Genomic DNA, 25,663 nt, shown 5'->3' with positions numbered 1-25,663 from the left:
CCCACCCCAGCCCACCCCACGCCAGGCTCCTGTGTCCTGAGAGGAGGGCCATCCCCAGGCAAGGCCGAAGAATGAAGGATGGCCGGCTCCTGGTTAAAATGGGGACATTTCTGCCCACACCTCTGGCAGACACACGGAAGGCATCCCCTGGAAGGCTAGGTCTCCTGAGCTCCCTGTTGAAGTTCCCCACATCCTACATTTCCGTACTCCTCATTTCACAGACAGAAGACCTGGGCCCAAGAGGAGTCATCTGACTGCTGTGTGATGGGCACTGACCGGAACCAGAGCCTGGGCCAAGGAGGGCTGGGCGCTCTCCCTCAATGTGACTGCCACAGCTGCAGGGTTACGAAGTATCTATCCACTTGTGACCCCAGGCCCAGGTGAGGAACCCACGCAGTCTTTCCAAGGCCCTGTGGGCCCTTCATCCTCTAGACTTCAGGGCAGCTGACAAAGCTTGTGTGCATCTCCAGGACCAGTTTGGCTTCACAGAACTTGTGAAGAGGCCCCTGAGACTGGTATACACTCCATGTATGGATAGGCATAGTATCTTAAGGCAGATTATTGTATCTGCCAGTAAACTGACTTAGCAAACTATCAGCCGTAGATAATCTGTGCTGATACATATTCTTATATATTTAATACAAATGTAAACTATCCTTACATTCCTATTTAAGATAATTGTATATTGATACAAATACAAAATTATATTTGTTGTATTGTACACATGTTCCTACTCCTATTTGAAATATTTTTTATATTAATACAAATGTAAAGTTACATTCACCATACTGTATGTATGTTCTACCTCTGTTTAGGATATTTTGTATATTGATACATATTAAGGATATTGTTATCATATTGTACTATATATTTCTACCTCAATGTAAGATATTTTGTGTATTGTCAAAATTTTGATGTAATTTTCCTTATACTGTACATCTGCTTACAGATTGTTTACCTTGTTAATGTGTAGCCTTAGTCCTTAGGTTATTTAGGTGGATAAGACTTACAGAATTATAGTCACCCATGCTTGACATTTCTATAGTTATGTTAGGTTGTCCAGATTTACAGAAACATATGTCAGATGGATAGGTAATCTTCAAACACTTCATAGGCCTAGAGAATATGGCATTTAAGTGTTTTGATAACTTATAATTCTGTTGGCGTGAGACACAATTGCTCCTGGCAGCACCAAACTGATCCTGAGAGAATGTTGGGCTTCTAAGACACTCCATTTGGAAGTTTGTCTTCTTCTTGGCACAAAGTGGCCTGCTGGGCAAAGAACTGCCCTTGCCTTGACTGCTGACAGTACAAATGCTGTCCTTTCTGGATGAGCAGGACACAAGGAAAAGCGACTACTGAACTCTGCCAAGACAGGGTAAGATGGTCTTTCAAAATTCCTGCTTCTGAAAATGGTCTGTCAGATAGTCTAGGCCTGTAGACAAATTGGATGTCCCAACAATGCTGAGAAACGTTAGGTGACTGTCCAGGCTGCCAACTATCTCTGTCTATTCTCATAAGAACTTCAGAAATTGGTTGCTTACATTTTCTGTTTTCTCAGGTATTATTATGTTACTTCTCAGGTCTTTGATGGGATTGAAGACTAGCTAGTTACAGTTACAATCTTCTCGTATCTTAGCTAGAACATATTAGTACCAGAGCTAGAATCTTCACATAGGACAGCTACCGGAGTAATCTCAGTAATTTGCCATTTACCTATGATCTGGACATTTCTAGACATTCAGCATGTCTTTCTTGTTGGTTGTTGTTCTTGTTGGTTGTAGTTCCATTTTTGTTTATGTGGTTACCCTTTGTTTTTCCTGGACAATACTTGATAATCATTCTTATTGTATATAGTTTGCATTAAGTTTAGAACCTTCTTATTTAGACAAAAAGAGGAAATGTAGTGGTATTTGCTCCGCCCATGACCTTGGGCTATAGGGCTCAAAGGAGGCGGTACTTCCTGCCGTTGTATGTGGCCTCTTAAAAAGTAAGGGAGAAGAGTCGTGAGTCCCTTGTCCCTGCTGCCTGCTTCCTGGTCAGATCAGAGGACAACTTCAGCTGGCTACTCCATTCTGTATTCATGAGTGTATCTCCTCAGTTTATATCTTAATAAATTCTGTTACCCATTAAATCGACTCACATGGATTGATGTTACAGGCCTGGCCCTGACAGGAGACTCCTACACTCTCACAGGAATTTTCCTGCTGGGGGCATGCCATAGGAGCTCGGGTAACTTTAATTATCTCCAGTGTTTGCCTCTTACATCATCTGTTTTTCACATTTATTATCTTTTTATTTACAGAAGTCAGCTTGCAGGAATCCGTTCTCTCTGAGGGTCCCAGAGGTTGGACTCAGCGGCCAGGCTGGGCAGCAGGCTCTGCTGTGTGCTGAGACATCTCACCAGCCCTGTTTTATTTTTAAAATTGCGTTTCAAAGGCTACAGCTGTTTTCTGTGGGGAAATATAGACAAATACCCAAAATGAAAACAACGTGGATAGGGATGTAGCCCAGTTGGTGAGTGCTTGCCAAACATACGAGGCTCTGGCTGGATTCTCCCCAGCAAAATATAAACCAGGCTGAGCAGACACACTCCAGAATGAAAAACACCATTTACCCTGTGCAGACACTCGCCAGAATGAAAAACACCATTTACCCTGTTAGAAATCACCATAATGCATATTGCTTCCTTAAAGTTGGAATTCTGTAATTACTGCTTTTAAGACACTTTTTTTTTTTTAAATTTTATTTTACAATACCATTCAATTCTACATATCAGCCACGGGTTCCCCTATTCTCCCCCCTCCCACTCCCTCCCCTTACTCCCAACCCACCCCCATTCCCACCTCCTCCAGGGCAAATCCTCCCCCGAGGACTGCGATCAACCTGGTAGACTCAGTCCAGGCAGGTCCAGTCCCTTCCTCCCAGACTGAGCCAAGTGTCCCTGCATAAGCCCCAGGTTTCAAACAGCCAACTCATGCAATGAGCACAGGACTTGGTCCCACTGCCTAGTTGCCTCCCAAACAGATCAAGCCAATCAACTGTCTCACCTATTCAGAGGGCCTGATCCAGCTGGGGGCCCCTCAGCCTTTGGTTCATAGTTCATGTGTTTACATTCATTTGGCTTTTTTTTTTTCAATAATTGAGTAAAATCGAAATTTATTATAAGCCACAGTCATCCTAGGGACCTCCATGCTATATATATAGCCTCTGTGGTTCTATGGGTTGTGGTCTGATTGTTCTTTATTTTATATCTAGAATCCACCTATGAGTGAGTACATACCATGACTGTCTTTCTGGGTTTGGGTTACCTCACTCAGGATGAGACACTTTTTAATCTATCCAGGCATGACTAGTCTCCAGAACTTGGTTTACAAGTCTGCTGCTGTCTTGGTGTGTAACACCCCAGCCTCCCGGTTGGGCACTTCAGTGAGCTCTCACAGACCAGCACATGAGCCATGTCTTTGCCCCAGGCTATTTCCAGGCCAGGATGCAGGGTGGCATGTTCCAGGAGGGCTTCTGGGAGGTCACTGCAGGCCAGTGACTCCGACTGGAGGTGTGAGACTGTAAAAGTTCTGACCACATCGTGAGAAGATGGGGTGAAGGGAAGTCCCTGTCACCTGGAACCGTGATGAGGTGGGAGACTCTGGGACCCCAGGTTCCTGTCAACTGTGCACTTAGAACACAGAAGGGCAGATGGATTTCTGGGTTGTGATGGAGTCTGGACTCATCTGGTGACAGCTGAGCAGGGACCCCCAGGCGCCTGTAACTCCATGGTGGGGATGTAGGAGTTGGAAGTGAGGCTGCAATCCCGTGAGGTACTGATGTGGAAACCAGGGTCTGCCTCATGTCACCCGAAAGGCCTGGGAGGTGTCAAGGCCTGACCCTTCAGGGCTGCACTTCTGAGGTGACAGCTAGAAGAGACCGGTGTCACTGCAGGTGTGCTCAGAGCAGCTCACGTCTTGATTTTCATGCATGTGTGTGTGCGCACGTGCGTGTGAGCGAGCGTGTATGCACACACATGCAGCTACTTGCAGGAGTCTGATCTCCCCTTCCACCATATGTTCTTGAGGACTGAAATCCTTAGGCTTGGCAACAAGTGCCTCTAACCACTAAGCCATCTTCCTGGCCTCCGAGAAACCAGTTTCTATCCACAGCCCAGAAAGGTCCAGAAACAACTATGTGTGCTGGAAGCCAGAAGCAGAGCTGTGGCCAGTGAGGTCTAGATGCCCAGTGCAGTCTTGGGAGTGACCGGTCAAGTGGCGTCAAGGACAGCGTGGTCCAGCGTGGGGACTCTCACGAGAGAGCTGCAGATGTGGTGTGTCTCCTAAAGACGAACACCGTAGGGCCGCGCACAGCAGCCTGGGGCCCTCCAGGACTCTGAGGGCTGCAGATGTGGGGATCACGTGGGGTCACACAAGGAACTTTAGAAAAGCCCATTTCAATAGAAAAAGGCGGAGACAACGGAAATGAGAGAAGGAACAGCAGTGTACGCGTACGTCAGCCTCGTGCAGCGGAAACAAAGGAACTGTAGCTAGTGTTAGAGAAGCATGTGACTGTGTCCTGGTGATTGTCAAGTCCCCTTCCTCAAAGACACTGAGGTCAGACTCCACATGGCTGAACCCAGGCCAGGTCATAGACAAAGAACTGCAAGGCCAGTGGTTTTCAAAAGCATCACACTAGTCCTGCAAGTGATACTTATTTCATGAACTGAAGGCTCCCTAAAACCCAGACGGCAGGAAACCACTTTCTGTCCATACACAGGGCTACGGCCGGGCGGGGGTGGCGCACACCTTTAATCCCAGCACTCCACAGGCAGAGGCAGGTGATCTCTGGTTTGGTCTACAGAGTTCCAGGACAGCCAAGGCTACACAGAAACCCTGTCTAGATAAACCAAAAGAGAAAGAAAGGGACTATGTCTCCTTCCTGGTGCGCCATGGTCTATGTCATGCAATGCTGTCTGTGTGTCCATGGCTGAGTCCACCGTCTGACTCCTGCCAGGGTTCGGAGCCAGCCAGGGACCTTCCCTAGGGAGACTATGCCAAAAGCCCTGCCGAGGACAGGCTGTATAGAGCATCCATCACTGCACGGCCATAGTGGCTCCAACCCATCTCTCTTCCAGAACCACTGTGAGGGGAACCTGCCGAAGACATCTCGGACCACGCTGAGTCACACAGGGTCGTGTGCTGCATGATGACGTGCTCTAACAGGCAGGGAGGACTGACTACTGGGGTCCCGGGTGCAGAACCCAGGGTTGGCCTGTGGAAGTTGAGTTTGCACCGTGATGAAGCCACACGCTCCCCACAGCACACTGCTGCCCTCGGTGTGACTGCACACACAAACACACAGGCAGTTGGAGGCGTGAGCTCTTACAAGAACGTGACAGTGCTGACTTTAGAAAGAGCGTCTTGACTCTGTTTGTAGAGGAAGTGTTTCAAACATTTAAAACCAGAGGCCAGAGAGACGGGTCAGCAGTTCAAGGCACTTTGCCACACAAGCCTCATGACCCTAGTTCAATTCCTGGGACCTTCATGAAGGGAGGAGAAGGGAGTGTACACAACTGTCCTCTAATCCCATGTGCACACCACCACACACACCATCACACAAAAGCATGTGTGTATACACAAGCACACACACACACACACACACACACACACACACACACACACATGATGACAAAACAGAGAACTAGTGGGACATCATTTTAATGCCAGAAAAACAATGCTTGTCCAGTAAACCTTCGATACCTGTGTGCAGTGTCTGTCCACCGGGTTCTGCCCTGGAGCAGTGTGCAACCACTAGTGATTTTCTGTGGTTCCGGGAGAAATAAGAGGGAAAAGCCATGTGGGCAGAGTGCCGCACACCTTTAATGCCAGCACTCGGGAGGCAAAGGCAGGTGGATCTCTGAGTTCGAGGCCAGACTGGACTACAAAGAGTTCCAGGACAGCCAGGGCTACACAGAGAAACCCTGTCTTGAAAAACAGGAGGGGAGAGAGTACCATGTTCACAAGAAAAGTGAGAGTAGCCTGTGCGATGTGACCAGTGGAAGACCCGTGATGTGGGCTGTACGCATCAACCTGCCCAGCACCCACCGGCAGCAGTGACAGCCTGAGCTTTCTTTCACATTAGTGAGCATCTGAAAAGTGCCTAATGGAAATGCTGCTCGGGGACCACATCCGAGAGCTCCAGTGGGAAGTGAAGAGGCTGGGCTGGGGTTCCACAGTGGAGGAGGAAAGGGACGCGGCCCACAGACCTGGGCTGTTTCATAAGCTCTGGGTTTCCATAACCAGAGACGAGACCCTACAACTGGCTGGAGTTTACTGAGGTGCGGAACCCCAGAGGAAGGGCGTGGGAAAGTACAAGTCATAAACCTAACAACTGTTGCTGCAAGGAGCCACAGCTGTGGGCAGAGGTGAGTCGGGCCTGTCACATGGGACCCAACAGTGGGGGAAATGGGGTCAGCTGTGATTGATTCCATTTCTCCAGGGTCGCATGCTCCTCTGGGCACATAATTCCCACAGGGCTGCACACAGGCCTGCCCTGGACTCTGGAGGTCCTAGTCACGCCCCTGCCTTTACCAGGCTAGCCAGCCAGGTGCCCTTGACGACATGTGTTCTAATGCTCTGGGCTTCTTTTCTTCTTAGTGGGGCTGGGGCTGGGATGAGGACCAGACAGGTGCTAGGGAAGCGTTCCACACTGAACTACGCCCCGGCCCCCCATGGGAATTCTCACAACACTGCAGAACAAGAAGCTCCTTTGCCGGGTCTTTGCAGAACGCACGGCAGATGAAGCCCAGACTGCCGGGCTCTTCCTTTGGGGCTACGCAGCTAATGACCTGAAATAACTACACCAAGACCCTGCGAGTCTGCCTTCAATAGAATAACTTATTAAATGGCAACTTTAAAACCCGAAAGGTCCCTCCTCTCTGTGACTGGTCCTCCCTAGAGCTGACATGTACAGGGAACCTACATATCCTGTGCCGGGAATACAACTTGTTCTCGGTAGCTCTGAAGTCTATGTAGAAAGCATGGACGACCTCTGGACAGTGCTGCAAACGTGGGTCTGGGTGAGGAAGGCAGGGAGGGCTCTCACCGGGCGCCTATGGCATCTCACCGGGCACCTATGGCATCTTCACATCCCGCTGGACCACGATGTCCTGCCCTGAGCCCTGGCCAGAACAAGCACTGTGCAGATGTCTGGAGCTGTCTATCAAGTCCGGCATGCTCCTCTGTGCTCAACGTCAGTCCCAGGCAATTCTGGGGTGTCCATAAGGCTGAGAAAGCAAGCATATGATTTATCGGGTCAGCAGTGTGGAACTCTGGGAACTGACCTCTCGCTCTAGTAGGAGCACACGAGTTACTTTTCACTTACAGCTGAGAAAGCCCTGACTCTGAGCCACGAGTGAGGCACTCTGTGACCGGCCCTGAGACACTCTGGGTGCTCTGTGAAGCCCTGGCCCCGGCACCCTGATGCATGCTCCAGTGACTTTGGAAATGCTGTCTCCTGTACTCAGAGCCCTCTGCCTGGTCTGACTTTGAAGTCTTAGTCCACCCCGGCCCCTCGCTCTCTGACAGGGAAGCGGTCAGCCCTCTCTCCAGCACACAACCCTCAGAATGCAAGGAGCCAGGTGGCCCGAGTCCCTCTAGCTGCTGCAGAGGGACCCTCTAGTCAGCAGGTCCCTCCCAACAGGTACGACAGCCCCCACGGTGCCCTGCTCAGGGCTCACACAAGTCACTCAAGAGCACCACATAGGGATGCACAGAGAGAGATGAAGAGCAGAGGAAAGGGGGGGGGCACAGAGAAGTAGGTCCCGGTCACCTGGCTCCACCTGGTCCCACGGTCACTTCTCACTAGCTATGGCCTTCATTCTTCAGGGGCAACATCAGCAGTCAGGCTCTCCGTCTTTGCAAAGCCTGAAGCGGCGGGAACCAGAGCAAAGCCACTCAGACCACTTGAGGTCCAATCAAGGAGCGGCCTCTGCACGGAGGCCGTCAGCAGCCGCACAGACAGACACAGGGAGGGGCAAGAGAGCCCAGGATGGGGCTGCGGCGGCCAGTCACCTGGCAAGTGCCTACCTTGGGCCGGTAGCCCTCCTCAGCCATGGCCTTCGCCTCCTGCTGCAACAGGGCATCCGAGAGCTGATCTGCCCGCTGGACCTCCTCCTCTTCCGCCTCCGCCTGCTGGGCTGCTTCCCACGCCTGGAGCTGGCGCTCCGCGACCTGAACACCAAGAACAGAGTCACCAGAGACCAGGCCCGTGGGGCAGAGCCCTGCCTCTGAGCCAGGAGGCCAATGCCAGCAGCCAGGATGGGAACCTGAGGCCTTGGAGATGGCACTGTGGACCTTGTGAAGCTCTGGGTGCAGCCATGTGTTTGGAGGACAACGGAGGAGAAAAAAGTAACCGTGACATCAGCGCGGTCCCCACAGAGACCAAGGAACCAGAATGGAGCCTGTGCCACGGAGCCACGGCTCAGCAGTTGGGAGGACAAACTGCTCTCCCAAGGAGCCAAGTTCAGTTCCCAGCAACCGCCGGTGAGTGGCTCTCTCGTGCCTGTGACTTAGCGCCAAGAGATCCAGTGCCCTCTACTGGCCTCCTTGGGCACTGCACACAAGTACACAAACCCACATTCAGACACATGCATGCACATAATTCTTTTGAAGTGTCAGGGCTGCTACAGAAACCAAAAGGGATTTAGATATGAATGAGGAATGAACTGAGTTATGGAACTCTGAGCTCTGTTCTTCAGTGTCCCGAGAACCCTGCAGAGCCTGCTGCCTCCAGGCCCTGACCTACAGAGGCTGCCCTGGCCCTCGGCGCCCACCTGGGCTTCCAGCTCCTGCTTCCTGGCTGACTTCAGCTCCTCTTTCTCCTCCTTTGCACGCTGAGCTGACTGCTTTGCCTCCTCCAGACTCTGGATGAGTCTTTCCCTGTGTTTTAGGGTTTCCTCTTGTGCCCTCCGGTTCTGTTCGATCTTTTCTTGTATCTGCTGCTGCCTCCCCATGAGAACCTGGCCAAGGGGAAAAGAAGGTTTGCATTTCAGTCTAAGACACCCGTTCTAAGCTTCACACGGGCCGCAGCCAGTGTACCAATCCAGGCTAATCCTCACACACGGGCAGCAGACCGAACCACAGGCCCAGTAGGCCACTGCCCTTCCCAGCCATGCCACCCGCCCTGATGAGTTCCGTTTCCAATGCTCCACGATCAGTTGAAAATGCCGCCAGAGGGGGATTTTCCTGGTTAATGATTGGCATGGGAGAGCCCAGCCCACTGTGGGCGGTGCTCGCCCTGGGCAGATGGTCCTAAGTTGTATAAGAAAGCAGGCTAAGCCAGTCAGGAGGGACAAGCCAGTGAGCAGCACCCGCCATGGCCTCTGCTTCAGCTCCCGCCTCCAGGTTCTGCCCTGACTTCCTTCAGTGATAGACTGTGACCTGAGAGCTTTAAGTCTCAATAACCCTTTCCTGTCCAAGCTGCTTTAGGTCATGTGTTTTATCACTGCACTAGACACCCTGACTAGGACACCAACCTACAGGACACAGCAGTGTCATGGGGGAGACACTGGGGAGGCCTCTCCACAGGCCGCCAGGATGCAGTCACGCATCCTCGATGGCTCCAAGCAGCAAACACCTGCTGCTGTTTGGAACTTGGACCTTGGCCCAGAGCACTGAGATGTCCCAACCCCAGCCAAGGAACCAAGAAGCCACAAGACATGCCTAACGCCTGCACCGTCAGGAGGGGGACACAAAGTGGCCACCACCAGGGGGAAACTGAAGTGAGGAAGTTCGAAACCCACAGGGAATCTGCTACACACAAGTGAGCACCAACCGACCAGCCAGCGTGGCCTGATTTCCAAACACGGGGCTCACCGTTCCAGCCCGCCTCAGCACAGCTGTCTGTGCAGGACAAGGACCTGACAAGGACCTCCCGCCAGGTCCCTGCACCCCTCACACTTGGCTCCTCTGCTGGCTGCTGGCCCCAGGGGACACGGACTCCTTCATGAAGGCGCCTCCGAGAATACCCACTCGAGGAGGAGGAGGAAGGGCGGGCTGCAGCCGTGTGGTTGTCACTGATAAGGAGCTGAGGTGTGCTAGCGAGAATGCTCGAAATCAATAAACAGCACAGTGGGGAAAACCGCATGTAGTTAAGAGGCCGTGCACTGGGGCCAGGACACAGAGCAGCAGGAGGCTGTGGGGGAGAGGACTGAGGACTTCCCACGTGTTCTTTCTGTACGTCGGGATCCTTTTAGTAATCCTGTGCTACTAACACAGTGACTTCAATGCTACTTAAGACAACCAGAGTCGGGCGGTGGTGGCGCCCGCCTTTAATCCCAGCACTCGGGAGGCAGAGGCAGGCGGATCTCTGTGAGTTTGAGGCCAGCCTGGGCTACAGAGTGAGTCCCAGGAAAGGCGCAAAGCTACACAGAGAAACCCTGCCTCAGGGAAAAAAGAAAAAAAAAAAAAGGACAACCAGAGCAGGCTGAGTCGGTGGGGCTGCCCATCCCCGTGGGACCATGTCTGGAATTACCTCATTCATCAGTCTGTCCCTCGCACTCTGCTCTCGAGCCCACTCCGCTTCTCTCCTTTCCCACATCTCCTTGGCCTCCTCCCTGGACAAACACAAAAGGGACACAGAGGTTGTGCGCCACCACCAAAGGCAGGGATGGACGGCAGAGCGGGCACACACAGCTGCCCCGCTCTAGACACGCCCATCCACACCAGCTCTCCAACGATGACGGCTAAGGACAGCACTCTGGTAGCATTTTAGGTCATCATTTAATACTTCATCTCCTTAAATTAAAAAAAAAAAAAAAAAAAAGTACCACAGCCATTTAGCACTAAGGTAAATAAAACCATCAGGACCAGAGATGGGAAGGGTGAGAGCACTAACCTGTGCCGACCACCACCCTCCCAGGATGGTTGCCGGCTCACCTGGCAGCAGCTAGCCACCTCCTGGGATCTCCCCAAGTCATGTACCCACCACTAGGCTGAATGTCTGGGACCAATCACCGTGTCTGCATATCAGTATGGATTGCCTGTTATTTGGCTATTTCCATCTGTGAGCTGGACTTTTAGGCCCCAAGTCCTAAGCCCCTGGGCCCTGAGGAGCTCAGGAGCGGGGACCAGCCAAGGCAACATGGTGGGACTGTCTTCAGGAGCACATTGGGATCCAGGCTGGTTTTTACAGAGCTTAGAAAAATTAAACTGATGGGAACAGTCTCGTCACGTGGTTTAAAGACTTTAGGTGAACGCATTATTACTCTGAACCATAAAGACTTCCACCGTGAATAACGTGAGGTCACTACCCCAACCTACTAGCAAAGACAAGGTCCCTAGGGATGATGAGTTACAAGGACAGATGTTTCAGAACAAAAGTGGCCTGCCCAGTGACCTGAGGGCACCTCACAGAACCAGAGCAGAGGCCAGCAGCTGCCCCTCACCTCAGCAGCAGCTGCAGCTCTGCCTCCCGAGCTTTCTCGAGCTGCAGCTGCTCCTCGATGACCTGCTTCATCCAGGCTGCATCGGCCAGGGCCTGCTCCCGCCTGGCCAGCTCGACACGCTGCAGCTCGCCTTCCTTCTCCAGGAGCGCCTGCAGGATCCGCCCGTCTGCCTCCTAGAGGGGGGGCGTGGAGGTCAGACAGAGGAGCCCACCTCCCTACACAGCTGCTTCTGTGTGTCTCAGACACGGCCATGTAGGGCCTGAAGCATTCTCAGGACAGAGGGAAGGGGCTGGACTGCTTCTGGGTAACCACAAAGGTCCGCTGTAGACACTGCACCGGCCCAGAAGCTTCTCACTAAAGCAAGTGACCCCTCCTGCCACCTGCGCCGCCACAGGCACATACGTGGCCCTGGATATGTATGACACATTTTAGAACACTAGCTTTGAAGAGGTCACAGCAGTGTCAACACAGATACATACACAAACTACTCACCACAGCTTTACTGTAAATGCGGAGGAAAACGAGAAATCACCAAATGCCAGCTGGCAGAAAGTGACCTTTATCTATGTCTACAGAACTCCACACTACAGTAAGAGGGGCAGGGGAACCCGGGGGCGGGGGCAGGGGAACCCAGGGGGGGGGGCGGGGGAGCCCAGGGGCGGGGTCAGGGGAACCCAGGGGCGGGGGCAGGGGAACCCAGGGGCGGGGGCAGGGGAACCCGGGGGAGAGGGGAGGAGAACCCAGGGGTGGAGGCAGGGGAACCCAGGCAGGGGCGAGGGCAGAACAGTGGCACCAGACCACCAATGTGACCAAAGGAGGCAGACAGTCAGGAACCTGACTGTGCTCATTCACAAGCTCATCAGAGCTGTGACAGGAACACCAAGCAGCTCCACTAAGAAGCCGAGCGGCGTACACTTGTCTTTCACACCCAAACAAGGCACTGGGAGGTGAGCACAGGAGGGAACCCGCCCTCTGTGGTGTGTGGCAAACAAGTCAGGAGAGTGTGCAGCTCAGCAGCCATCTCTGGAGATGGGGGACCTCGCCGTGTGCCTCAGTGAGGCAGAACCGGGCACCCCGGCACTGCCCACAGCGAGAAAGGACTGCTCGTTAGGCCTATTCACACCCGCAGCACCGGCATCGTTTTTCCCATCAAGAATACCTAAGGAATGGGCCGAGAGACGGCTCCGCGGGGAAAAGCATTTGCCACATAAACCTGACAACCTGAGTTCAATCCCCAAAACTCACAGGAGGAGGGACAAACTGCCCCCGAAAGTTGACCCCTGACCTTCATGTGCACACTGTGGCACATGCATACCCTCCCCTGCAAACAATACAGCTTAAATTTCCTTTCTAGCCGGGCGGTGGTGGCGCACGCCTTTAATCCCAGCACTCGGGAGGCAGAGCCAGGCGGATCTCTGTGAGTTCGAGGCCAGCCTGGGCTACCAAGTGAGTTCCAGGAAAGGCGCAAAGCTACACAGAGAAACCCTGTCTCGAAAAACCAAAAAAAAAAAAAAAAATTTCCTTTCTATGTGTGAGTGTTCTGACTGCATCTGTGTGCACCACATGTGTGCCTGCTGCTTACAGAGGTCAGAAGAGGACGTCAGGTCCCTTTAGCACCCTGTGGCTGCTAGGAACCAAACCCAGGTCCTCTGCAAGAGCAACAAGTGACCTTAACCACTGGGCCACCTCTCCAGTCCCCAAAATTTATTATTTTTCTAAATGAATCCCTAAGAACCAGATGTGGTGGTGCAGGACTTTAATCCCAGCGCTTGAGAAGCAGAAGCAGATAGATCCCTGTGAATCTGAGGCCAGCCTGGTGGCCTCACAGCTATTCCTGGCCTGCCAGGGCTACACAGTGAGACCCTGTGAGTCTCTAAAATGAACAACCAAAAACCAGTACCAATGGAGTCTGCCGTGGAGCTGCCCCGTGCCCTCACAGTTCAGGTACAGAACAGCACTGACTGCTTTGTCAAGTGTAACCCCACACCTGCAAATTCCTCGACTCCTCTGTACCGTCCACTGGCATCTCTCTGCTCCCCTTTGTGTTTTAATTCTCCTGAGGATGCACTCAGGTCCTGAGCGGTGAAAATACCGTTTCCAAAGGATGGAAACTGCCGGGATGGGATGTGGGCTCACTCACCAGTTCCTCCTGGATCTGCTGGGTCCGCCTGTGCAGCTGCGCATTGTACTGATGTCTCAGGAAGCGCCTAAAGATGGGGAGCAAGAGGCTTCAGGGCCGCAGGACCAACAACTGCTCCACACAGGCCACACCCCCTTTGGTTCTGGGGAGACCCCATGGGAGTCTGAGAGGGCAAGAGGCTTCCCACGCACCCCAGCTCGGCCTTGCGCCGGAGGGCGGCCATCTGCTTCCTCTCCTCCTCCAGCTTCTCCAGCTCCCAGCGCTGCTTCAGCAGGTTCTCCTGTTCCTTCTTCAGCTTGGTTGCCTGCGGTGACATCGGGAACCCGGTAAGATGGGCAATCACTGTCCTCACGCGTCATCTCCATCTCTGGCGGGCTCCACATGAGCACAGCCTGGCCTCCTCCATGGGATTCTGAGTCCCACCTCAACTGAACTATTCCTACAAGCCTGGCCCAGCCCGGGAGACTGACTCCCTGTGCTGGCCCACACCTGCTCTGACTAAACTTCTGTTTCCTCAGCCAACACAGAAGCCTTGCTCAGGCCCTATCTCCTAGTATCTAGAATTAGTGAGAGGCACTCAGTTTCTAGCTATTGAAACTATGGGGCTAGGGAAAAGGGAAACAGACAGAGACCAAAGAGGCGAAGCCCCTCTCCATCTGGACAGAGACTCAGTCCTCTCAGGAAGCCAGCGTTCTCGAAGACAGCCTCCTGGACCACCTCATGGCTGACACCCTGAGACCCAAACCTGCTACTAGTGGAACAGTGTGCTGGAGCATGTCCCACGGGAAAACCCGGGATCCCAGTGGACAGGTGTGTCTCTAGACCATTAATGTCCCGAGGTCTGAGCACACGTGGAGGAGCACAGCAGAGCTGGGACAGGGCACACACGAGAGGGGAGCACCCAGCTCTGAGAACGGGGACCCGTCCATGGAACCCCCACCCCGCTGGCCTCGGAATGGCTGCCTCGGGCCTGGAGGGCTCCCCCTCACCTCCATCTCCTTCTGCTTGAGCTCCTCCATCTGCTGGCACAGCGCCTCGGCCTGCAGTTTATCTTCCTGCTGCCTCCGCTCCGCCTCCGCTCTCAGCCGCTCCATCGCCTCCCTGCGCGCTGCTTCATACTCATTTTCAAACCGCTTCTTCTCCTGCTGCTCCGTGGCTTCTTGCTACCAGAGGGCAACACTCTCAACACACAGCCAGCAGAGACTCAGCTCCCGGCTGGCCTCCAGCCGGCCGCAGGGCCCCGGTAAGCTCCGCCTGGAGCCCCTTCTCCAGCAGGGACCTAGAGCTCTCCACGTCAGGCTCTCTCCCCTCCACAAGAGAACACAATGAACGCAAAGTGACCCGTGCGTGCTGTGGACTCATCCCCAGAGGGGCTGCGATGACCCAGGGCTGAGACAGCTTGGCAGTAGGGACTCCTCTGCTCTGCCAGGGGACGACCAGAGTTCAGTTCCCAGCACCGGCATCAGGCATCCCGGTCACCTGGAACGCCACCTCCGAGCGACCTGATGCTCTCATCTGGCCTCTCAGATACCAGTACACACGTGGCACACACTCAAACACATTAAAAAAAAAAGTAAATACAAGTGAGAACTTGGCGCTGGAGAGATGGCTCCCCAGTTAAGAGCACCGTGGCTGCTCTCCCAGAGGACCTGGGTTCAATTCCCAGAATCTACGTGGCAGTCACAGCTGTCCATAATTCCAGTTCCAGAGGATTCAACACCCTGTTCCTGCCTCCACAGGCACCAGACATGCTTGAAGTATACAGACAGAGCAGGCAAAACACCCATACACAGAAAAAAAACTTTTCTAAATTTTTTAATTAAAAAAAGCGGACAAAGTGACACATGCTTACAGCTCAATCCCGGAAAGTGGAAACTGGTGAGTCCCTATAGGTCCCCAGTAGTCTACTTGGGAAAGCTACAGGCCACTGAGAGGCCCTATCTCAAAAAAAGGTGGCTGGCTCCTGAGGACCATCACCTGAGGTTATGCACTGACTGCCACATGCACACGCACACACCTACATACCTACCCACACCTGCATGCATACACCCACCCACCCATGTACACACACACACACACACACACACACACATCTGCATATCCACCCACCCATGCACACACCTGCACACACCCACCCACACCTGTTAAACCCACCCGCCAATGTACACACACACACACACACACACACACACACACACACACACACTTGCAGACACACACCCATGTGCATACCTGCATACACATGCACACCTGCATGCACACACCTGTACACACAGACACATGCATGAACATGCACGTAGGCACACACAAAGCTAACGTTCAGGCTGCATGTGCCTGCTCATCCAGCCAAGAGCAGAAACAAGACACAGTGGTCGGTGGGGGAGGAGCCACGGCACAGCATGCAAGGGGCACCCATCACACACCTGTTTTTTTTCTTCTTTCTGTGTTGCCCAGGAATCTATCACGTGCTTCTTGTGAAGGTCCAACTCAATCTGAGGGTGAGAAAGAGAGAAGATTAACTTCCCGGTGGGCTATGTGAGACTGAGGTGACGTGCTCCTGTCTGTGCCCTCTGCTGGAACCGGACCATGACTCTCTCTGTGAACTTCGAGTGTAAGGCGGCCCCAACGAGAACACTGTGAGTGAGGGCGCAGCCTGCAAACCTGAGCTCAGCCTCTGGAGCCATCTGTGGAAAAAGCAGGATGTGGTGGCATGCGTGTGTGGTCCCAGCACCTCTGTGCTAAGATGGGAGGCAGAAACGGAGAACGCCTAGAAACCCAGATGCTCCAGGGCCAGCTAGCTTGGAGTGCTCGGCCAAGCGGCATAAACAAGACAAACCCTGCCTCAGCGAGGCGGGAGGGGAGAAATGACTCAAAAAAGTTGTCCTCTGACCTCCACAGTCGCCACGGCACACTTGTACCCCTCACACACAATAATCCATAAAATCAGCAACAAAACCAATCTGAACACTCGGCAGGTAGGAAACCAAAGGACCAGCCGCTTCTAAGCCCAGTTCACACCTCGAACAGAAGGGCCAAAGCTCGCTCCTGGAGCCCCGGGTAAGCAGGAGGCATTTCTCAGCAGACTCGGAAAAGGAACTGAGTTTTGAAAGGAGAGCTCAGGAGACAGCTGGGTAAGAAGCAGAGCCAGCCCCAAGCTCGGCTCACCAAAACTTCCTTTACAAAGGAGCAGCTTTAGACCAGGCTGGCCTTGAACGCAGAGACCCGTCTGCCTCTGCCTCCCCAGTGCTGAGATTAAAGGAGTGAACCAGAGCCTGGTGGATGGTGTCGTGCAGAGCCTTTAACCCCAGAACTTAGGAAGCAGAGGCAGGTGGATCTCTGTGAGTTCAAGGTCAGCTTGGTCTACATAATGAGTTCCAGGCCAGCCAGGGCTACATAGTAAGACCCTGTCTCAAAACAAAACAAACAAACAAAAAGTGAACCACTCCACCCAGGTTTCTTATTTTTTACATTTTGTGCATATGCGCGTGTGTGTGCGTGTGCCTGTCAGAGGACAACTTGTGGCAGTTGGTTCTCTCCGTCCACCATGTTGGTCCTGGGGTGAAACTCTGGTCACCAGGTTTGGCAGCAAACACCTTTACCGGCTGATCCCATCTCCCCTGGAAACTGCTCCTGGCCGTTTCCAGACTTAAGAAGCTACATCAAGTGAGAGAACCTAACTCCTACAAACACTGCTGGGATGATAAACGCTATCAGTAACAGGCCTAGCACCCTCCAGCCAGTCTGCTCAGTGATGGAAACCAGGCCATCACTCCCTCTGTCCCCAGGTCTGCAGACTCCTGTCTCCTCCACCCCAGTCTGCCTTCACCTCAGGAGCCCAGCAGCAGCAGCAGCACCCCTGCCCAGCTGCTCACGCCAACAATGCTGCCAGAGAGAGTGCCCCAGGACGCAGCTGTGTGGGGATGCAGCTGTGGAGGGGTGCAGCTGTGCGGGGGTGCCCCAGGATGCAGCTGGGGGGGTGCCCCAGGATGCAGCTGGGGGGGTGGCCCAGGATGCAGCTGTGCAGGGATGCAGCTGTGCGGGGATGCAGCTGTGCGGGGGTGCCCCAGGATGCAGCTGTGCAGGGGTACCCCAGGATGCAGCTGTGCGGGGGCTACCCCAGGATGCAGCTGTGTGGGGGTGGCCCAGGATCCAGCTGTGCGGGGGTGCAGCTGTGCGGGGGTGCCCCAGGATGCAGCTGTGCGGGGGTGCCCCAGGATGCAGCTGTGCGGGGGTGCCCCAGGATGCAGCTGTGCAGGCGTGGCCCAGGATGCAGCTGTGCAGGGGTACCCCAGGATGCAGCTGTGGCCCTGCACACATTAAAGTGGTCCGATGCCTCTGAAGGAGGTCAGGCAGTGCTGCTCAAGGTCTGGCCCGTCTACTTCACCAGCTCCATCACTTCAGGACTCTACTCTTGGGCACCGCGGTCCCCCTGGCCTTTACAGCCCCCGTCTCTGTTCTCACCCCACAGGCCAGTTCTTCAGCACCTCCATCCAGGCCCTTTCTGCACTCTGTACTGCAGAACTAAAGCCAGCATCCTGCGTGCTCCTCCCCTCCAGAAACCGCTCTTAGAGACGTCCTGAGCCCACCCGCCCAGGTCTGTCTCTGCAGCCTGCTGGGAAGAGCTCCAGGGCCAAAGAGTTAGCGGCCACTGTTCAGCCCTGTCCGACCAGGCCTTCTGCCTGGTGATCTTTTTTCCTCTGTACCAACCCAGCACAAATCCAGATTCAAAAACAAACAAAAGCCAAGCGATGGTGGTGCACGCCTTTAATCCCAGCACTTAAGGAGGCAGAGGCAAGTGGATCTCTGTGAGTTCGAGACCAGCCTGGTCTACAGAGTGAGTTCCAGGACAGCCAAGGCTACACAGAGAAACCCTGTCTCGAAAAAACAACAAAAGGGGCTGGAGAGATGGCTCAGCGGTTAAGAGCACTGGCTGCTCTTTCAGAGGCCTGGGGTTCATTCCCAGCACCCACATGCCAAGATCTGACACCTTCACACAGACATACATGCAGGCAAAACACCAATGTACATAAAAGAATAATAAATAAATTAAAACAAACAAACAAATCTGAAAACACAATGTCACCCACCCAGGCAAAGCGATGGAAGGCCCTTAATTCTCACCTCTCGAAGTTTGGGATTGTTTTTTTTCCAGTGTTCATATAAGAGTTGTTCAGCAATCTATGGAGAAAACATAGAAGGACACCTGACGTCACTGTTCAAATCCATTCACGTAGACAAAGTACAGCAGAAGTCAGCTCAGGCCATGACCTTCTCCATTCAGCAGTGTCAACCCATCTGCCACTCAAGTCTGCTCTCCTTGCACACACAGGTCTGGGGACAGGCCTTCAGAGGAGAATGGACCTAGAACTAGCGAAGAGCTGATGCTGTGGCTGGGTCCCTTCTCGGAGTTTCCAAGTACACAGCAAGTTGAAACACACAGACTGAGGCTAATGACCATAGCCACTTGATAAACTATAGTGTTCCCAGACCTTCGTGGGACACAGAACTAAAGAGAAGAGGAGGAATCACTTGCAGTGACTTATTCGGCAGAGAAGAGAGCTACCACACACCAAACTGCCCTCTAAAGGCATAAGTGTGGGTGCTGGCTTTTTGTCTCCCCTCATTCTTGCTGGCAAGCTCATCCACCGTTACTGTGGCTGGTATTAACTCCAACTTCTTACAGCAGAAAACCAGAAGTTAACCAGGTAGTGGTGGAGCACCTTTAATTCCAGCACTCGGGAAGCAGAGGTTGGTGGAAGCGGATCTCTGTGAGTTCGAGGCCAGCTGGGACTACACAGAGAAACCCTGTCTCAGAAAAAGAAAGGAAGGAAGGAAGGAAAGAAGGAAGGAAGGAAGGAGGAAAGAGAGAAGAGAGAGAGGGAGGGAGGGAGGGAGGAAAATGAAAAAGAAAAAAATCCCCGACTCCAGCACCAGGCTGGGCGTGGAGAGACCAAGCTTCATGGGTTGAACAACTGCTGGACCCTCGGTCTGTCTGCTGTGCGATGGCACGTCGCCGCTGTGACCACCCGGACTATGTGCCGAAGGCACTAACCAAACATTGCTGCCCTCCCCACCCTGTACAGACCTTTAACGTTTTACCATATCTGGTTCAGATTGTTGCTATGAGCCGGATCTGAATTACTCCTGATGCTTACATTTTAAATACTTGCCAGGCAGGCTCTTCCCCTCTCATCCCAGCATGAGGAGGTCAGAGGCAGCCAGATCTCTGTCACTTTGAGGCCAGGCTGGTCTACAGAGAAAGTTCCAGGCCAACCAGGACGACACAGACCAGTTCAAAACCAACAACAAAACCAACAGCAAAAACAATTGCCCCCCAGCTTTGGCACTATGCAGAGAAGCCGTGGTGCCTTCAGGGGGTGAGGAAGTAGCTGGCGGCGGCAGCCCACCAGGGCGTATCTTTGAAGGCTACAGCCCAAACCCTCCTCCTCATGCGCTCCCTGCTCCCTGAACCAACATGATAAGCGAGCTCCAGCGGGCAAGGACTCCAGGCCTTCCCCATTAGGATGGCCTGAGACCCTCTAAAGCCATGGGCCAAAATAAAAAAAAGAGTGCTTTTCGCACGGACTGTAGAGTCCCCTGGCCATCTCATCTGACCAACTCAGCCAAGAAGAGCCCCAGGGGTGGAACCTTCAGTTCAGGCTGTGGCCACGTCACCATGCGACCTTCCTCAGGTTTAGACTAGGTACCAGTTTCCTTTGTTCCTCTCGGGCTGACTTCAGATCCCGGTGCTGTTCCCGGATTCTTCGCTCCCGCAGGCTCATGCTCAGCCTCAGCTCCTCCAGCTCAGCGGCCAGCAGGTCCTGCTCCTCCAGCACCAGCTGCCTGAGTCTCTCACGCCGGACCTCCAGACTCATCCTCTTCTCCTCCCTCAGCTTCTCACGCTGGTACGCATGCATGCTAGGTAAGGAGCCCACTGCGCGTCAGTCAAACCCAGGCCACAGTTTCCTATGCTTTTCTATATCAGTTGGGGGTGGGTGGGTGTATTTAAACACAAAAAACACAAACACCTGCAAAGAAGACGACTGCTCTGCAAACATTTTATCTTTCATAATGCACGTTATTTCACTGGTTATTCCCACACACACACCCCAATTTTCAGCTAGAAATAGCATCACCATGTAGATCACTCACGCTGTCACAAGCCACAGTCCCTAGGCCCTGAGGCCACATCCCCCGAGCATCTAGTGGAAGGAACCAGCAGGCAGGACACACTGATACTTGCCTCCGCCGATAGGAGGTCTCGGAGCTCCATTCGGCCTGTTTGGAGCTGTGGATGTCCGAAATCCTGAAATAACGGCTGTTCTCTTCCCACTGCAGGCGAAGCTGGGCCTCCTGCTCTCGCTGGCGCTGGCGTGCGACCTGCTGGTCCTGGGGTCTCCCGCTGCACCAGTAAGAGGGCAGCGTGGGGAGCGCCATCTGAAGGGGAGGGACATCAGTGGGCAGGAACTGAGCCAGCTGCAAACGCTGGATACAACCCCCTCCTCCTTGTCTGGTCTCCTCTCCTTTCTGAGGGGCGCCCGCCCCCTTTATGATCGCTTAAAAAAGACGTCCACATTCCCACCCTGGAACAACTGAACGATCAAAACTTTAGGAGGCGGCCCACGCCAGCGTGTTTTCAGTGATGTGCCGCCAAGGCTGCACGTTATCAATTTAAATAAACCCGGGCTGTGGCCACCCGTCATCGGGGGTCACGACAGACACGGAAACCGCCCGGAAAAGTCTGGGAGAGGCCACTGAGGACGTTTACACTCTGCAGAAAACTACACGGGCAAGCAGGGCTCGGCGGCATAGCCCCTGCAGACCCAAGGACGGACGTCGGAGGCCGGAGCAGGAAGAGACCACTCGAGTGGTCCCGGAGTTCAAAGCCGACCTGCCTCCAAAACAACAACAACATAACCGGAGAGGACGCCCAGCACCGGACGGACACCTGTGGACAGGCCCCGCGGCACCCCCGCCCGGCGCCCCCACCCCGGACCCCCGGGCGGGCCCAGCCTAACCTCGGGCTCGTGTTTCTCGGCCCCCCAAGTTCTCGAAGAAGCGTCGCCGCCGGCCTAAGCGCGAGCGCGCACGCGCGCACCGGATCCGAGAGTCCCGCGGCGCCCGCCCGCCCGCGGCAGAGACGCCAGCCGTTTCCCGGTCGGTTGCCGGGCAGCCCGCGCGGGGCGACGGGGCGCCGCGAGGGCCAAAGCACCTCCGGCGCGACACCCGCCGCTCGCCGGGGAAAGGAAGCGGTGGTGGGGTTTTTTGCTCTGGCGCCCCCTCGCGGTAGGAGGGACAGCAACCAAGTGTTGCTAGTCCTTGAAGCAGGGAGAAAGGAAGGACCAGAGTTCGGGTGGCCGTTCCCGGGGAGGAGGTGGGGAGGGGATGGAGAGGGTGGTGGCGAGCGAGCGTGGGGTGGGGATGGGGGTTGGAAGTGGAGGGAGGGCGGAAACCGACGGGCTAGGATAGAGGAGAATTAAGCACATGTTTCTCAAACAAGGCACATCAGCATCAGCCCGGGAGCTGCCCCAGAGTCAAAAAAAAAGAGATCAATGATTTTCAAAGTTCCCGGGGTGTGTCCCATAGGCAGCAGAGGCCAAGAGCCGCTGGTCTCCGTCATTACAAGTCATTGGTAAATTTCTACTGTTGCCTTAGATGAGCGGGGGGTATAAGGGTTTTAATAACTGTAACTCGCATGATTGCATGTATTTATGCGTGAACTATTCCATTCAAAAGAAAAGGCAACGCCGGGCTGTGACTATGTGCTGCTACCATTGGTTAAAAAAGAAGCTACCATGCCGGGTGGTGGCGCACGCCTTTAATCCCAGCACTCGGGAGGCAGAGCCAGGCGGATCTATGTGAGTTCGAGGCCAGCCTGGTCTACAGAGCGAGATCCAGGACAGGCACCAAAACTACACAGAGAAACCCTGTCTCGAACCCCCCCCCAAAAAAAAAAAAAGGAAGGAAGAAAGAAAGAAAGAAAAGGCAGGGCTGGAGAACTCGGATATTGTGTGTGCTCAGCATGCTCAAAGCTCTGAGTTCAATCCCCAGCACCCCCAAAATAGTGTAAAAATATAGACAAATATTCCATCATTCATTCTTTTTTCTTTCATTTTTCATCCCCCTCATCCTCCATTCCTTTGTTTCTCTGTTCCCCATGGAGGCCGCACAGTGTTGTTGGGCCTCTACGACCAGGTTCGAACCTGCAGCGTGGTAAGTGTGGCGATGCTGGGCTGGTCACCTCACCCTCTGACCCTGGGGCCTCCTAGGAGCAACCTTGTAAGAGACTACAGGGAGGTTTAACTGGAGGGTATGGGGTCAGAGGGTGTGGGGTCAGAGATCTAGGTCATCCCACCAGGACAAAGTGAGCGTACTTCTGCTTTCCTTCAGTTTTGAGATATTTACTGGGGGAGTGCCTGCTCCAGACTTGAAGATCCTCATGGATGTCCTACACCCCGGCCATCTCCCATGCTGTATCTCCAATGAAGGGGAGGCGGCACCCCACCCCACCCCACTCCCCACCCCACCCCTGCTGTGATCAAGCCAGAAAGGGCCGCCCAGCCAGGGTAAGGAGTCCAAGGCCTGTCTGTTGACAGAACTCCCTGAGTGTGTTGAGAACCCCAGACATGCAAGAGTTAAATCCAGAGGGTACCCGGCTTTGAGTCTTGATTTGTCTTGGGCAAGCCTGCTCCCCTTTCTGGGCCTCAGTTTCTTCAAAAGTACAATTGGCAGATAAACACACACTAGAGGGGCTTCAGGTCGTGACTGACCAAGGTACCCTGATCCTGAGGTGCGACTTCTGGATCTCCTCTTTCTCCTCCTTTGAAACAGGGTCTTGCTGTGGTAACTGGAGCTAGAACTCAGTATGTAGCTAATACTGGCCTCACACGGGGGAATCCTCCTGCCTCCGCCTCCCAAGTTCTGGGGCTACAGGCATGTGCCTCACACACAGCTTTTACCTGGGCCTCTTTTTTGCCGGCTAATGCGATTTCCCGGGCCCCACAGTTCCCGTTTCAGCTGCGTGGTTGCATGGCGGTCACCTGTGGCTCGTTAGCATCCTGTAAGACTCTGTTGCACCCGGAACTCATGAGCGATATTTGATCACATCCATTTTAGCTCCAGTGGGGCCTCACACAAGTCTTCTTTCTTGCCTGAGGAACCACAGAGGAGAGGTGTGAAGCTGGGATTCGAACCCAGCTCCGGGCACATGGGGCCAGAGCCCAGGTACTTCCTACCATAATGTTCCCTCCCTAGTGTAGCCTCAATGCCTGCTGCATAGTAAGTACCCAAACGTGCCAAAGCTGGGTATGGCAGCATATGGGTTCGAGGCCAGCCTGGGCTATAAAATAAGTCTAAAATAAATAAATAAATAAATAAACAAACAAACAAACAGGACTGGGGAGAGGGATCAGTGGTTGTACTTTGCCACACAAGCCTAATGACCTGAGATCAGACCCCCTAGAACAGGAATGGAGGGAGGGAGGGAGGGAGGGAGGGAGGGAGGGAGGAAGAAGGCAGGCGGGCAGATGTGGTATCACACATCTGTAATCACAGCACTTGTATGGCAAGAAAGTAGAGCTTGCTCATAGACCAGATAACATGAAGTGTCTACACTTCGGCAGCTGAAACAAGAGAGGCCCCGCCCCAAACAAGACGGAAAGTCCAGAATCAACTCCTGAGAGGTGTCCTCTATCTCCACACACACGCTGTGGCCTGTATACACACATACACACACACACACACACACACACACACACACACACACACACACCTGCATATGTGAACCAGATTGACTTTATAAGGAGGCCAGCAACATAAAATACTTAGTGACAGGCCAGTGACAGTGGTCCAGAGGACTCACGTGGGAAGCCTGGCAAGGAAGCAAGGCGTGGAGACAGTGGACTTGCACCTTTGGGTGTCTTGGCATGGAAGGAGGCAGGAATGGGGAGGCGGGCACGGGCATGGAGGGAACTCTCCATCAGCCCAGAGGCCAGGCGCTGCCCTCACTTCGTTAGCTGGCGGGCACCATGGCGTGTTTACCAGCCCTTGGTTTTCTTGGCATCTCAGGATGACCTGCTCCGGCCTCTCTCCATTGGGCTGAGTTGATGACCCTCCCTGAAGACAGAGGAGGAAAATCAACCCACAGGCTGCGTCTAAGAGCACAGCTTTGTGGCAAGCAAACTCGAAATAAGTATTCAGGGGAGAAGATGATACTGGACGCGCTGTTCCCTGAAAACAGTGAATAGCGCTGGGAACAAGATTCACGACGGCTTCCTTTCTTTTTTTTCTAATATTTTATTTATTTATTATGTATGCAGTGTTCTGCCTGCAGGCTAGAAGAGGGCACCAGATCTCATTACAGATGGTTGTTAGCCACCATGTGGTTGCTGGGACTTGAACTCAGGACCTCTAGAAGAGCAGCCGGTGCTCTTAACCACTGAGCCATTTCTCCGGCCCCTCACGATGGCTTTCATCCGCATTTCTCTGGGTCTGCGGTTTCAGTTCCGCTGGGGGCACTGGAGTCTGGGTAATGTTGCTGTTGCTGCTGAGAAATAGAACACTGATTGGTCCCGGGCCTCAGCTACATCGCCACGTGGGGTACAGGAGCTTAGGACAGCAGCAGCCAGGGAACTTTTCCAAAGCCTGATGCCAGGCCAGGAGCAGCAGCACATACCTACAATGCTGGCTGGCCCAGCTCTGGAGGCTGAGGCAGGAGGATTGTGATTTTGAGGTCAGCTTGGACTACACAGGGAATTACAGGCTGTCCTGGGTTGCACACTGAGACCCTGTCAGGAAGAGGTGGGGGGAAGGCAGGGTTAGAGACCCCAGCCTCCAAAAGAAGTGTCAATTTAGCCAGGTGATTAAAGGTGCACGCCTTTAATCCCAGCACTCGGGAGGCAGAGGCAGGCGGATCTCTGTGAGTTCGAGGCCAGCCTGGTCTACAGAGTGAGTTCCAGGAAAGGCGCAAAGCTACATAGGGAAACATGTCTCAAAACAAAACAAAACAAAGAAGTATCAATTTATGCATATTACTGATATGGTTGGAGCCTGCACATTGGCTTTCTGTTTGTTTTTTTCTTGTGGTCGTG

The 25,663-nt window shown here is 53.7% G+C and overlaps 1 protein-coding gene across 2 annotated transcripts; it reads right to left on the bottom strand.

Annotated features, from left to right (window-relative positions):
- Positions 1-5,686: 5,686 nt before the first annotated feature.
- On the bottom strand, positions 5,687-21,682 carry LOC114681333 (trichoplein keratin filament binding). Of its 2 annotated transcripts, XR_005089889.1 has the most exons (14): positions 21,593-21,682; positions 20,818-21,011; positions 20,282-20,492; positions 18,696-18,752; positions 15,998-16,066; positions 14,564-14,737; positions 13,766-13,878; positions 13,575-13,641; positions 11,435-11,607; positions 10,522-10,603; positions 8,822-9,007; positions 8,076-8,219; positions 7,819-7,913; positions 5,687-7,273 (listed from the first exon to the last, which is right to left on the bottom strand). XR_005089889.1 is itself a non-coding variant. In XM_028854785.2 (13 exons), exons 2-13 carry the CDS (start codon positions 21,009-21,011, stop codon positions 7,241-7,243), a joined length of 1,503 nt encoding a protein of 500 aa, XP_028710618.1. In that variant the 5' UTR covers positions 21,593-21,682; the 3' UTR covers positions 5,687-7,240. The 2 variants fall into 2 exon arrangements, 1 of the variants encoding a protein (XP_028710618.1); XM_028854785.2 differs by lacking the exon at positions 7,819-7,913.
- Between the last annotated feature and the right edge of the window lie 3,981 nt (positions 21,683-25,663).

Source organism: Peromyscus leucopus, chromosome 23 (genome assembly GCF_004664715.2).
Source record: "Peromyscus leucopus breed LL Stock chromosome 23, UCI_PerLeu_2.1, whole genome shotgun sequence".
NCBI classification, from domain to species: domain Eukaryota; kingdom Metazoa; phylum Chordata; class Mammalia; order Rodentia; family Cricetidae; genus Peromyscus; species Peromyscus leucopus.
Note: the sequence above shows the minus strand (reverse complement) of the source record. Positions and strands in the feature narration are given on the sequence as shown.